At 37.4% G+C, this 15658-nt stretch overlaps 2 protein-coding genes across 2 annotated transcripts; both read left to right on the plus strand.

The window, feature by feature from the left end:
• The first annotated feature begins 4939 nt into the window (after positions 1–4939).
• On the plus strand, positions 4940–9656 carry LOC126911348 (uncharacterized). Its single transcript, XM_050698160.1, has one exon. The coding sequence runs from the start codon at positions 5720–5722 to the stop codon at positions 8843–8845; it is 3126 nt and encodes a 1041-aa protein (XP_050554117.1). The 5' UTR covers positions 4940–5719; the 3' UTR covers positions 8846–9656.
• Positions 9596–10888, plus strand: LOC126911312 (uncharacterized). The gene has a single exon (XM_050697918.1). The coding sequence runs from the start codon at positions 9596–9598 to the stop codon at positions 10886–10888; it is 1293 nt and encodes a 430-aa protein (XP_050553875.1).
• Positions 10889–15658: the final 4770 nt, after the last annotated feature.

Genomic DNA, 15658 nt, shown 5'->3' on the forward strand with positions numbered 1-15658 from the left:
CCGTCAAAGCACTTGTAGCGCCTCTGCGCTTCGCTCTCTAGGCTATTGCTTACCATCAGGTGCTTCGGGTGCTCGTTAACCGGCTTATACCATAAAAAATACATATACGTTCCGAAAACGAACAACTAAATAATAAATAATCAACCGAATCCTTAGTGCACGAGTTAAAATAATTACTATAAAAGGGTCAAACAAAATTAGACTCTGAACATTTCATTTTAAAGTTTACAACAGAAATAAACGAAATAGTTTGTTCTGCAAAATGTGTAGGTACTGCGCTCAAATTAATCAATTTTTAAAATTCCTGGAACCGCGACTTTGTGCTTTTACTAATGGAATGTTGCGAGCGGGATGTAAAATGTTGGGTTCTTTTATCCGATTGTGGTTAGGAAAAAGAGAGTAATGTTGTAAAGTTTTACGTATTTTGTTTGTTACGAACATTGTTATTTCCTGAATACTTTTTGTTTCTTGTATGGAAAGAAATATTTTTTGGTTTGTTATTCGAAAATGCATTTTTTAAACCTGACAGTACGCTGTCAGGTTTTTAAATCCTATAATCCTATATAATCTGTAATATTCAAAATTATATATCACACTAATATTATAAATGTGAAAGTTTATTTGTTTGGATATTTGTCCTATAATCACGCTGAAATTACTGAATGGATTCTGATGAAAGGGGATTGACCAACTTGTATTCCCATACAAGTTGCAAGCCAAAGTCCCCTTTGGCTATTTTTGAACAAGCACTTCAGCTAATAATATATGTTTGATTTATTAGTTCATATCAGTAAGAATGAAGATACAAACTTAGTTTTGTATCAAGATTTATATTTAGATATGTTTTTACATTTTATTGAAACTGATTATGCATGAAATAAAACATTTTTTTTTCTATTAAATTGCATTATTAATCCGATTCATGTAATTAAAATATGGTCAAGGAACTCGGCAGGTAGATTAATAATTTTCTGGTACCTTGCCCAGCTTAAAAACCAAATATTAGTTATTATATGTGCACATCAACCTACTGTTCTATGACCCACCATGCAGTTGCAGCAATAATGTTTTATAGCTGTCCTGCCTTTAGTGTTATTTTCATATAATATATATACAAAATATGTTTTCCTACTAATGTGTCTACGTTGTATTTTCCCACGCAATAAATTGGAGTTTCAACACTCACAATGCAAAAGAACAAAGCGAATAATATCTGTCATTTTGACGCTAAACACTACAGATTGACAGCAGATTGGCAGCACTAAAGTCAAATTCAAAGCCAACTACTACAAATACTTGGTCTTATCATAACAAATACCAATAAAAATCGATTTTTTTAAAGTACAAATTGATACAAAGTTATTAGCGTCAGACATTTACTAAAATATAAATAAAATTATTGGTAAATTACATTTTTGTTGAGCAGCCTGTTCAAAAATAGCCAGATTTGGACAATCTCCTTTGTTGCATATACAGGAGTTTTTTTTTTTTGAGGAGGGAAAATCTTCCAAATACTTTTACTGACTAAAAACCACCACTTTTCGAGCTGGAGCCCCAGTAAACCACTAGGTAGTCCGCAGCTCCGAATTAGTCACAGACAGGGTATGAGCTGACTTGTGTGATAGGATACTTTTTATCTCATGAGAACGCGGGCAAAGCCGCTGGCAGAAGCTTGTAGATTATGTTAATGAGGCTACAAGTTAACATCAAATTACTCTTAGCATGTTTTTCAAAGATAAACATCACTATTTACACAATAATAATAATGAAAGGTAATATAAATTGTAAATGAAGGTGTAGAAAAGAAAAATAAGAATGAACATTAACAATCCGTCAAAATGTTCCTTTACTTTTGAGCATTCAACCAGTCAGCACTTAGATAAGGACAAAAAATAACAATTTGTACACTCTCCTTACATAAATCTTTTGTGATAAAAGTTTTTATCTCGCTCTAACAAAACCAATGTGAATTTTATTAATCGTTGCTTGTGGGAACTTTGCTTTGCATTTGTAAAAGAAAAGAGCGGTTTTTACTAGACCATCTTAAGTATTTGCTTTGATTTATCGCGTACTTAAAGCTTGCTATAAATTTAGGAAAGATAACTCTTGGTTAGTTTGGTCTTATATGTGCATTTTGAAAAGTAGTACTTATAATATGTAGAAGTGTGTTGAGAATAAAGTCCTATGTTTTTTTAATAAAAACGTTGCCCCACACTAGTATTTTCTCCTCTGTGCGGGAATCGAACCCGCTGCTGGTTCCACGGCAGCCAGTTGCCCAGCCTCCGCGCCAAACGTGCAGTCTATTTGCTTCCTCTTAATCTTACTAATATTATAAATGCGAAAGTTTGTGAGTATGGATGTTTATTACTTTTTCACGCAAAAACTACTGAAGGGATCGGGATGAAATTTGGAATAGGAATAAATTATAATGGAATAACACATAGATTACTTGTATTCTATTCTATTTCTTTAAGAATATGTCCACCCAAAGATTGTCTGGAGGAAATTGCTGAACAGTGATAAGACCACCTTTTTAACTTGGGACGTCCACCTACAAGGTGGATAGACGACCTGATTAAGGTCGCAGGGAGCCGCTGAATGCAGATCGCTTCCAACCGGCCTATCTGGAAGTCATTGAGGGAGGCTTATGTTCAGCAGTGGACGTCTTATGGCTGATATGATAATGATGAAGATGCCTTGTTCAGCTGAAACTTTGTGACTATTCCACTACAGAAACCAGCAATGGCAACAACTATTTAGTATCAATTTAGGGATTTGTTCAAACCACCAGATTTGCTTAAAGAAATGATAAAATCGTGTTGTTATTTTGACATCCTTGATCAACTCCCTTAGAGATTTGGCCAAATCCCTGTTTTTATCATATTCCTGCGACATATTATATACCTCAACTCCTATTATTCTACAGTTGACGTATACTTGAATGGAATCGTCAGAATTCTCGATTATCGTCTGCTAAATGGCATAGCAATTCACTTTGAGGCTTACCCCGAAGTCCATTTGATGGGTCGCATTAAAACGGCAGTCGATCCACATCCAATCCCACTGATTGACGAATTCGGTTGACAACAGGGCATTATTACGGATCAATCAAAACTGTGTGTACTTACCCAAGTATACACAGTTTTTAAAAGCCTTTAATAGTGAAGAAGCATTTTTTCTGTGTTTGTTTTTGTATCTCAATAGTAAATGCACTTATTTTAACCATTTTGTAAAATTATTTCACGCGTTTTTAGCTAAATTGTTTACTTTTTATTCCTAAATTCCTTCAGGATCGAGACATAGGAGTTAAATTGGAGTTTTCTTAGAAAATATACATATTTAATCAGATTAATCAGATTAAATATATCCAGATTCTGGAGCTGCGCACTACCTAGCGGGTTTTCCGGAGCTCTGGCTTAAAGCAGGAGTAGGAACGGGTGGTTTTTAGTCAGTAAGAGTCGTACACTACCTCTCGCCTCACCCAAGGCGGGAGAAGTCATTAAATAATGTTCTTCTCTTAAAAAAGATTTAATACTATAAAATTAATGATACAATAAAAATTTAGTATGATTAAATCATACACTAGCGAAAAAAAAAACAACAGTTGTGTTTCTAGTATGGATTCAATTGCACATTATTGATTTTCCATACAAACAGGCCACTGGCGCAGTTAAAGTTTTAGTTAAAGCTTCAGAACCTAAGTTTAACTAGGAACTTAATGGAGAACTTCTTCAATTGGGGCAAATGGGGTAAAGTTGAAATGCTAAGTTTATTTCAAGTATTTATTTATATATTTTGTTCTTGCGTAGTGTTTAGCTAAAGCCTGGCAAAATATCGATTTAGATAGTCAATTTGGAAAATAGACTACATTGTTGGCGCTCTTTGTGTGATCCACAAATTATTGTTTCTGGTCTGGGGTCATGTGTAGGTAAACTTGTATGTTTCTAAACTAATTTTAGAGTGGATCCATGTTTTTATTAAAAATAAATTTATAGATGGTAGACGTAATACCTTGAGATTTTTTTTTAGAATGACCACTGTTTGTCTGATGGAAAACAATTTCGATAGCCTGTGTGTAAATTTGAAACATAACACACACCACTCTAAATTAACACATAAAATAAAGTAACATAGTAATAAACCTACTTATAATCATACTAACAACCTCAACGAATCAGCTTGTTAATATAACACAGTAAACACATTTTATTCTTCTCCAACCCTTAAAATAATAATCCTAACATACGATTATCCCCCTTCTCCCCTTCTAATAACAATTGATAGTTGAACAAGTTATTCTAAGGGTTGTTATAATAATTCAAGTCTTGCATAACGCCATTCCGTCTAGTTTCGAGACTCACTCTTGACTATCCCTCCAGAGCGCAAACGTCTTCGAGTGGAGAACTCCGAAACTAATGAGATGAATAAATATGTATGATGTTCTTGTTCACATAATATTGCAGAATAATTATGTTACGTTACGTATAATATATGTGTTTACTTCGAACAATTATAGAGTAAAATGTGATTGTCAGATTGCAAAGAACAAAATCCTTGGGTTCAATTTTCAAAGACTTTTACTTACTTACCCTCGTTTTAAAACTGCGTGGTTAATGTGGTGGCTGATCATGTGTAGTATGTTCGATCTCACACAAAGCAACTCTTTGTGTAATCCAAAAATTCACAACACAAGAGAAGAGAATTCCACAACACAAGAGAAAATCCTAAAAAGTTTTTTTTTTAAAGTAAGAAAAGATCAGGAATGCATTAAATACTCCTTCTGTGTTACGCTAACCACTAATCATGAGGTATTCTCTGTTTCTGTTACTCGTCTGTTAATTTGCTCACTATCCCAAAAAAAAGCTAAAATAAATAAGATATAAAAAGCATTAGATCTATTTATAACCATCTACTTCAATTTCAATGTGTTAAATGTAGAAATAATAATAAAAGAGGTGTACTCGATCCTCACGCTATCCCATAACCGAAATCAATATTTGTAAAAATGTAGTACCGGATAGCTCGATAGATGGCGTTAGGATCGAGTTAGATGGCGATATGGTTTCGTTACCGGCAAAACATTAGGCTACTAGGTTTGACAGCAATAAATTTGTCTCGCTCTGAGGTACGTCGTTTCATTCGAGTATCCCTGGCTTCAAAGCACCTTGTACTGATATTGTACATGGTCCTTCGAGCCGGATGGTGTTTTTGGAAGAACACAGTGAAAAAGTATTAGTTACGCGATTCGATACGAGGTGGCGCTGGTTGTCGGTGAAAACTACAAGTTGCGGATTGTGTGCAGAGAAGAACTTAGAAAAATCGAGTGAGTCCCGTGAGTAGTGAAGTGCATTTGTGGACAATAAACTGTGAGTACATTCAAGTGTTATTAAGATAGTTCAAAGTCAGGAATTTAAATATTTGCATGGACTTAGTAAAATAAAGTGTGCAGTCTTGGTCGGGGACTTAGAATAGTTTCGATAAAAACGACCAGACGACGAATCTATGCCCGATTTTGCATAGATTTTACAAGTGTCAAACACTTAGAAAAATTTCAATTCACCGGACTTAGAATATTTCTCACTTATTGGGACTTAGAAAAATTACGCCACTTCGGACTTAGAAAATTTCTCTCTTGTTGGAACTTAGTCAATTTATCCTTCACTGGACTTAGAAAAAATCACATTGGTTGACACTTGCAATAACACAGTTGGAAGACAACATGGAAAGGGAATTGAGAAAGTTGAAGGATGTCAAAGGACAGATTGAGAAGGGCTTAATAAACTTTAAAAAGTCTCCGAAAGACCGGATGAATTACAATTATGTGGATACGCGTCTAGAGATGTTAGAGACTCAATTCAAGAATTTTACTGTAAAATACGAAGGAGTAGTAGGAGAATGTGAAGGTGAAGAACTCTACGAATTCTTTCAGGAAGACATTTATGAAAAGGTTTACGAAACGTATTTAACTTATAAAGTCGAATTAAAAAATGCTCTGTCTCAATTAAAGGTTCACAGTTCCAATAAAGAAGTTTGCGATGTTTCATCTGACACTGTAGTACGATTGCCAAAAATAGTTTTACCCACTTTTAGCGGAAAATATACAGAGTGGTCATCGTTCCGAGACTTGTTCCTATCATTAGTCCATAATAATAAAAAACTTGACGACGTGCAACGTCTACACTATTTGAAAACTCAGTTGTCGGGTGAAGCAGAACAGCTTATAAGACATGTTCCTATTACTGATCTTAACTATAAGAAATGTTGGGAAATGTTAGAACATAGGTTTAACAATAAGAAATTTATGTCCACATGTATTTTAAACCGACTATTTGGCCAGCGTAATATTGGAAATGAATCATCAAAGGCACTTAAAGATTTGCTTGATGTTACAAGTGATTGTTTGCATGAACTTACCAATATTGGAATAGATGTTAGTTCGTGGGATGTGATTATTGTTTATGTCGCAAGCTTGAAGTTGGACGTAGAATCTAGGAAGCAGTGGGAACTGCATGTTAGTAAATCCTCCGATGATCTACCTTCATTTAAACAGTTTTGCGAGTTTTTAGAGACGCGTTTTCGTGCCCTAGAATGCGTTGAGCCTAAACATAGGGCAAGAGGCGATAATAATCCTACATCTCACACTAAAGTAATGCATGGTACTACTAATGTTTCATGTCCACATTGTTCCGAGAGCCATAAGCTCAGCAGTTGTAAGAAGTTTTGTCAACTAGATATTGACGGTCGTCGTGCCATTTCACAGTCTTTAGGTGTCTGTTTTAATTGTCTGGGAAGTCATCATACTTCCAAATTTTGTCGTGTTCTTTCAAAATGCCGTATATGTCAGAGGAAGCATCATACGTTGTTGCATCCTAAGAACCCTGTTGGAGCTAGTGGTAGTGAGGCTTCTACGTCAGTGGAACCTGTCACCTCACCTGAACGTCCTTCAGAGCCAGTACATGATGTTAGTGCAAACATAGCAACTCATTTTGTGAATGGACAAGCGCAGGGTCAAGTCTTGTTAGCCACGGCTTTGGTGAAGGCCGAATCACAAAATGGGTCCTCTCAAATCTTGAGAGCTTTATTGGATCAAGGATCACAAGCATCCTTCATAACAGAGGCAGCAGCGCAATTACTTCGCTTAAAGAGAGTAGTTTCTAAGACTACTATTGCAGGTATAGGAGGTGGTCATGGCAACATCGTTTCTAAACATGTAGTGAATATTAATATACAATCGTTGCATGATCCCTCTTTTACCGTGAAGGTTACTGCGCATGTACTTAGCTCACTGACCTCAGTTATGCCAGATACATATTTTGAACTTGAGGATTGGCCAGAAATCCACAGTATAAGTCTAGCAGACCCAAAGTTCAACTGTCCTAATAAAATCGACATTTTATTAGGAGCTGAAACATATGGTCGTATTTTAAAGGAAGGTCTGATCAAGAGCCCAGCAGGCTCTCCGGTTGCACAAGACACGCATTTAGGTTGGATTGTGTCAGGCCATGTTAGTAAAGCAAATAAGTTGCTAAATTCCCATAATACTGTGATCGCTATGCACACTCAAATTGAAGAAAACGATATGTTAAAGCGTTTATGGGAGTTAGACTCTGAAACTACTTTAACGAAAAGGCTTTTTACGCCTGAAGAACAGGCCTGCGAAGAGTTTTATGCACAATCCACGGAAAGAGATGAAAATGGGCGTTATGTCGTAAAATTACCTTTTCGTTCAGAAGATCCACTTTGTAAATACGGTCAGTCTAAAAATATTGCGGTAAAAAGATTGCTAGGTTTAGAAAGGAAGTTGGGTAGGGATCATGAATTAAAACAACAGTATACTGATGTGATAAACGAGTATTTATTGCTGGGCCATATGGAGAAAATTACCGACGAGGCTGAAAGAAATAAAAGTGATGCGGTTTATTTGCCTCACCACGCAGTGGTTAGACAAGATAAACTGACTACTAAGGTAAGAGTGGTTTATGACGCGTCGTGTAAGGGGACAAACGGAGTTTCCTTAAATGACACCTTAATGGTAGGACCCACTCTTCAGGCTGATTTAAGACATATTGTCATGAGATGGCGACAACATCCGATTTGTCTGGTAGCAGACATAATAAAAATGTATCGCCAAATTAAAGTCGCTCGATCGGATGCAGATTTCCAAAGAATTGTCTGGAGAGAGGATCCTGACAAAGAGATAGAGGACTTTCGACTTCTGACTGTCACCTTTGGCACATCGTGCGCCCCTTACTTAGCTGTTAAGTCGTTACATCAAGTTGCGCGCGATGAAGGTAGTATATATCCATTGGCTGCTGAAAGAGTGACATCAGACTTCTACATGGATGATTTGATGACTGGATGCACATCTGAAACAGAAGTGAAAAGGATTTATAGTGAAATGAATAGTTTATTAGAAAAAGGGGGGTTCCAATTGCAAAAGTGGACAAGCAATAGAATGTCCTTGTTGGAAAGCTTAAAAGAAAGTTCTGGAAGAGACTTGGAAATCAAAACTGATAAAGTAACTAAGATTCTGGGCCTTACCTGGAACAGGAACACGGATGAATTTGATTATTCTGTGAAGATGTCACCTCCCGCTGCACCTGAAACAAAAAGAACGGTCATATCGGAAATATCACGACTTTATGATCCATTAGGATGGATAGCTCCGTGCATCATAACCTCTAAGGTTTTCATACAGAAGCTATGGATTAGTGGCATAGGTTGGGATGATGAACTGCCACCAGATCTCGCACAAGAGTGGAGATATTACAGAACAGAATTAGAGAAACTGGTGGATTTTCATATTCCCAGATGGATAGGCAAGGGGGAGATGATATTACTATAGAGCTACATGGTTTTAGCGATGCATCAAATACAGCTTATGCGGCTGTGGTGTATTGTCGCATTGTTAACGCTAGGGCGCAAATTCACTCGCACCTCATCACCGCAAAAACGAAGGTAGCTCCTATCAAGCAGATATCCATTCCACGCTTGGAATTGTGTGGTTCTGTTCTAGTAGCAAAATTATTGATAGAAGTAGCTGAAGTTATGAACATTCCAAAGGCTAATATACATGCGTGGACCGATTCATCTGTGGTTTTGGCCTGGTTAAATGATCATCCAAGCCGTTGGAAAACTTACGTAGCCAATCGCACTTCCGAGATCCTTAGTTTGCTGGACAACACGCAGTGGGCTTATGTTAAATCTAAAGAAAATCCAGCAGATATCGCTTCTCGTGGGGTATCTCCAGCAGTTTTACTTAATGATGATTTATGGAAACGAGGACCAGGTTGGTTAAGAAATGATCAGATAGAGTACACCAGACCTAGCGCAATACGCACAAACGAGGAGAAAAACCCTGTTAAGGTTCACACTACCAACCTGGTACCGGATTTTGAAGTCGTTTGGGGAACTAGGTATTCATCACTTACACGTCTAGTAAGGGTTGTTGCGTACTGTAAAAGGTTTTTGCAGTCAACAAGAGCTCGTAAGGAGAACAGTAAAGTAGCAGCTTACCTGTCAGCTTCCGAAATTCGCGAAGCTTTTGAATGTGTGTATCCGGCAAAGCCAACAGCAATGGTTTCAGGCAGAATTGATGGCCCTGAAAAATAAAGTTTCATTAGAAAAAACGAGTCCTTTATATAAATTAAATGTATTTATTGACCAATCTGAGATATTGCGCGTTGGAGGAAGGCTACGATACTCTCCACTACTCGACGACACAAAGCATCCAGTAGTTATTCCTTATGATTCAAGTTTGGCCAAGTTAATTGTCGCCGACGCTCATGAAAAGACTTTTCATGGAGGACAGCAACTAGTACTCAATTTTATACGCACCAAGTACTGGATCAGCCGGGTAAAATATATCGTACGAGCTCATATACGTCGTTGTGCTCCTTGTATTCGATATGCGGCGACCACAAAACAACAGTTTATGGGAGAGCTTCCAGCTTGCAGAGTGACACCCAGCAAACCATTTCTCAACTCTGGTGTCGATTACGCGGGCCCCATTAACATGAGAGTGTCTAAGGGTCGTGGACAGCGGTCGTATAAAGGTTATATCTGCTTATTTGTGTGCATGGCCACGCGCGCAGTACACATCGAGGCAGTTTCAGATTTAACCACTGAGGGTTTCCTAGCAGCTTTCAAACGGTTTATATCCCGGCGCGGACAGTGTCGTCATATATGGAGCGATAATGGCACCAATTTTGTGGGCGCTGCCAAGGAGTTACAGATCCTGTTCAACCAGGAGAGTTCAATGTTTAAAGACATTGCAGCTGCTCTTGCAACCTCTCAAACGGAATGGCACTTTATCCCTCCCCATGCTCCAAATTTCGGTGGACTGTGGGAAGCAGGGGTTAAAAGTGTAAAACACCATCTGAGGCGCGTCATAGGTGATTCTACGTTAACTTTCGAAGAATTGTCCACGGTCCTGTCTCAAATTGAGGCGTGCCTAAACTCTAGGCCCTTGTCTCAGGGTAGTAGTGATCCAGAGGATCCTGTACCACTAACTCCTGGGCATTTCTTAGTGGGTCAGCCATTGGTAGTGGCTCCCGACTACAATTATGAAAATGCCACAGTTAGTACTCTCCGCAGGTGGCAATTGGTACAACGTATGGTGCAGCACTTCTGGCGTAGGTGGAAACAGGAATATTTGACAACCTTCTTCCAAAGGCACAAATGGAATATACGTACATCTGACTGTAAGATAGGTGATGTAGTTCTAATAAAAGAAGATAACTTACCTCCAGCCAAGTGGTTATATGGTAGAATTACGCAGCTGCATCCGGGTAAAGATAACTTGACACGCGTTGTCACTGTTCGTTGCAAAGGTACTGAGATTAAACGTCCAATTTCAAAATTGTGCTTTCTTCCCGCGACTGAATAATTCGAGTTATGTTAAAAAACAAATTTGAAACCTGTTAGCTTATATTTGTGATAGGGTTATTGTTTTAATGTATGTTCTTATGTTGTAACCAATTGTTAACTATATGTTATACCTTGTACATCATTAACGGATTACGTTGTGTTTTCTTTTTTTGATCGAGTTTAACCGAACTCCAATTTGTCATGAAACGGTTTGTTGTTAACCGACTTCTTTTGTATTTTAAGTACTTTGTTAAATTATAAGAATTTGTTGTAGTTGTTAAGTTTGAATGAAGCCGTATCTGTCCACTATATTGTAATTCGATGTAGAGAAGCCGTCCATTACCTGTTCTATATTTGTAATAATCTATTTCTATATACAGTCCATTGTTCTTGTTGTTGCTGAGTTTGTTCATGGTGGGCGGTAGGAAAAGGAAAATATTCCTTTTGGTGGGCGGAATGTTAAATGTAGAAATAATAATAAAAGAGGTGTACTCGATCCTCACGCTATCCCATAACCGAAATCAATATTTGTAAAAATGTAGTACCGGATAGCTCGATAGATGGCGTTAGGATCGAGTTAGATGGCGATATGGTTTCGTTACACGGCAAATGGTATATAGTAAACTTTAGCAAAATTAAATTGTCTCGCTCTGAGGTACGTCGTTTCATTCGAGTATCCCTGGCTTCAAGGCACCTTGTACTGATATTGTACACAATGTACTAAATGGAAATAGAAAGACTTTATAGTGAAATTATCTCAAGTTTTCAATAAAAAGACGAAAATATTTATTCAATTGCCCACATTACATAGTAATTGCAAATGATTGAGCCCACGCTTTATTTAATTCCAGTAAAGTACGAAAAACAATTGGAAAAATTCTATTGTCTATTTTTAGTTGTCGATAAAAATAGTATGAATAAGATAACGATAGTTTAAATGTCATAATAACACGAGAATCCTTTTATAAATAAAGTTAATGGTCGAACTAAAATTCTTAGTATTTAAGAATATAAACATAAAGAACAAAGAAATAGGTGTTTTACGATACAGATCTGCTATACTACGTTGCTGTGAATGCGCTTGGCTTCCATCAATCACATTCACTGGTACACATGGCTTAGTACTGGTGGAAACGAACTCAGCTAAGTTATATTTTTTTATATAAAAAGATGCGTGCCATGGATGTATGCTATCTATGGCTTTCCTACTATAGACACATCACATAGTTTCACGGCTTAGCTATTACATCTCCACATAAATATAAAACATAACCCTCCTTCTGTCGCAGTCGGGTAAAAATTGGTAACTTTACACCCACTTTTTGCCAGCTACTGCCGTATTATTCAAGAAATATCTTAAACTCCCCACAATACTGAATTGGACATGACTAATCAGACCTGGAAATCAAACCAAAAACTTGGCATTTGTACTTACAATCAATCGAAAACCCGCGAATCGAACTCGAGACCCCTTGTTTCACTATAACTAGACAATCAAATTAAATAATTAACACGTAATCTAATTTTATTACCTACACATATACAACGGTAATTATGTAGAACCATATAAGCAATACGTCTACACTTTATACCCGATAGCTGCAAATCCAGGCACACGACGTCTACCCACCCAATTATGAGAGGCAGGAGAATCCATTATTACTATACTCCGTTCCAATCAAGACTGTGAATAGTTTCCAAGATATAGCTCTCTAGATGTGCCTGTTTTTATGTAGAATTTTATATAAGGAGCTTCAAACGTGTTTTAATTATGAAAGAGCTTTCTCTTTCACTGTTTCTGTGATGAGGCATCGTGCATATTTGTGTATCGTAGATAACTTTTTGTGCGCCGATCATCAGCCCCAGGTAGGTTTATGATCGCAGCAAGAAAATCATGTTATTTGTTTATGGAACACACCAGTAAACGAGGAGACTTATCACCTGATGGTAAACAATCGCCCGCCGCCCATGGACACTTGAAACACCAGAGGCGTTACAAGTGCGTTGCCGGCCTTTTGTGGATTAGGAATTTAAAGGTTGTTGAGGAATTGGGGATTGGGAAGATGGGGAAGGGGGAATTGGACCTCCGGAAAAGCTCACTCACATAACGGAACACAACGCAAGCGTTGCTTCACAACGGTTTTCGGTAAAGCCGACAATATACTATTATTCCATCACTACACAATTAGGCGTCTATGCATTCCTTAAATAGCCCTATTAAACATAGGTTTATAAATGTCTATCAACTACTTCATTGCAGAGTAATGAGTCACTTCTATTTAGACTTTAACTCATCTCCTAGTAATGACGCGTTACGACACCTGACTAGATCTCCGGTGAACTAGTTTGTCGCAATTAATTCATCGTTAATTATGCAACGACTAGTTAACTTCTTGTCTAATTACAACTATTCATTTGATTTTATGACTAGTTGTTTTGAAGTCGTAAACAGAAGTCAAATTGTACTACACCTACCATTTTAATGCAACAAGGCGAAACAAAGGTTAATATCAGAGATATTGTAAAAAACATTTTTTGAAAAGAGTAACGATGGAGTTTCTTGCTCGCTCTTCTCCATTCGAAGCAACACTTTGGAACGAGCGCCTAGCTTCACTGACAGACAGACTGACGGACAATTCAATTTGACGTTTCAAAAGTGCCTAATTTAGGATTAATTGAAATAAATGCTTTGACTTTGACTTCGATATATTAGTGACGAATATATTTAAAAAAAATCGTTTCCCCACTCTATTATTTTCTGTGTCGTGGCTGCTGCGTTTACAAACATACAAGTTCACATACACATCACACCCAAACCCGAAACAACAATTTGCGAATAGAAGTGTTGCTTCATGCGGGATCAGAAACCGCTACACATTGCACGGCAGCCAGTAGCCGAGCCACTATGTCAACTGTGCAGTCATGTCATTGTGCATCAATATTGTTTCATGTACTAAAATTGAAACTTCACTTACGTATGTTGGACGGGCACAACGAGTTAGGATTTCAATTTCAGATAAAATTGCCAACATAAACGTATTAGAAATCTGTAGCTACTCCGTAGTTGTTGGAAGCCAATATTTCCAATTCAAATGCGTTCACACTCCGATCGGATTTTAATTTAACTGCTACAATTAGTTTACAACATGTTTGTTTGTTTGTTTGTTCAAGTAACATGTAGATAAATGGATTTTGTAGTTGACGTATGAAGTATTTATGTTTTTTTTATAGACTAGAGGGCTTAAGCAGACGGGTTTCCTGATGGCAAACGAACAGCCCATGGACATCCGCAACACCAGAGGAGCCACAGGTGTGTTGCCGGCCTTTTAAAAAGGCAAGGTATTGGCGTCATTTTTACCGACTTCAAAAAAAGGAGGAGATACTATATTCAGATGTTTGTTTTTCTTTTATATCTTTCTATCAACGTTAGTTACGACAAGATGTCGAGTGTCACACATCTACATGCTCGTGCCATCTGTGCTCATTGATGGGGCTCTCTGCTCTGCTCATTGGGCCCATGGTGTGTCTTGAACTCGATAAAAATCACTACTTCTAAATCATCAGTTACTACAACTGAAAATTACTTTTCTTTTTGTTACTTAATCCCTCATTTGCCATCCACGCGAGGCGCAATGTGTTTTCTATTGCTGCCTTATATACTGGCAGCATATTAGAGTTAAATCGTAAAATTTACAACATTGTCTATTTAGTCACTTTGAAGTAAAATTATAATTAGAGCCTGCCAACGGCAGGGAGCCGGACTGGAGAAATTAATATTATCTCATTACTTTGTTTTGACATGATGTAATATCCTGCTTATTTACTCCTTCGGGATAGGTAGAGGTAAATAATTATTACGCAGTTTAGAGTATTTCGATTGATAGATCTGACTTCGTGGCGAACAACAACATTACATGATTTCACCACAGTTCTGATTATAGACCTCTCGCATCATGCATCTTCCTCACACAGCTACTTTGCGGCGACGCATCTTCATAGCACATCTTACTCACACAGTTACATAGCTTAGTATCGGTGGAAACGGTCACATAGTTTCACAGCTTAGATATTACATCTTCGAAGCATAGCTACATAGCACATCTCAGGTGGAAAAACACCCTTATTCAGTCACCTTTCCACGTGTAAGTTAATACCGCTTTTCAGTGACACTGTTGGAAAAAATCTCAAGAAATGAATATTTAGAAAGAAGTACAACTATCTACAGGTACAAATAAAGCCACCTATTCAGCCAGGATCGTTACCCAACCAAATTACAAAGACCTCCCGCATATCTTTAGTGTTCTATTAGAAAAAGGGAACACGGGAAGAGGATGGGTCTATGTAGACTGGTCGTCTCATGTAAAGAGACTTCCCGACGGAGTTTTGTATAATGCGATCCATTAAACTTATAAAGTCAACTACGAACAGTGCTCTCCAATTTACAAATTGCTAGTTCGTACCTAGGTATTATGTTTTAGCTAAAGTTTTTATTGTGTGCTAAAATATATAGGGTGACTGGTAGGTAATTAGTGAACGATATTTAAACACGTGATTGTACTCATGATTACAAACAACTTTTCTAAAGAAACTTTTTTTGTATACTTATTAGTTTTATTTTTATATTTTTATCAAAAAAACAACAATTTGCTCGCGTGTTTTCGCATGTTCAGCTGTTCGGCGCCTAGGTTCACAGCTTTACTCTTTGGGAAAATTGCTAGTAATCATGAGTATAATCAAGTGTTTCGATATCCTTCACTAATTACCAGTCACCCTATACTAATAGATTACT

This window comes from Spodoptera frugiperda, chromosome 13 (genome assembly GCF_023101765.2).
Source record: "Spodoptera frugiperda isolate SF20-4 chromosome 13, AGI-APGP_CSIRO_Sfru_2.0, whole genome shotgun sequence".
NCBI classification, from domain to species: Eukaryota; Metazoa; Arthropoda; class Insecta; order Lepidoptera; family Noctuidae; genus Spodoptera; species Spodoptera frugiperda.

What these genes read in the sequence shown, in the direction of transcription:
- LOC126911348 (XM_050698160.1), top strand. Translation starts at nt 5,720, where the DNA reads ATGGAAAGGGAATTGAGAAAGTTGAAGGATGTCAAAGGACAGATTGAG.
- LOC126911312 (XM_050697918.1), top strand. Translation starts at nt 9,596, where the DNA reads ATGGCCCTGAAAAATAAAGTTTCATTAGAAAAAACGAGTCCTTTATAT.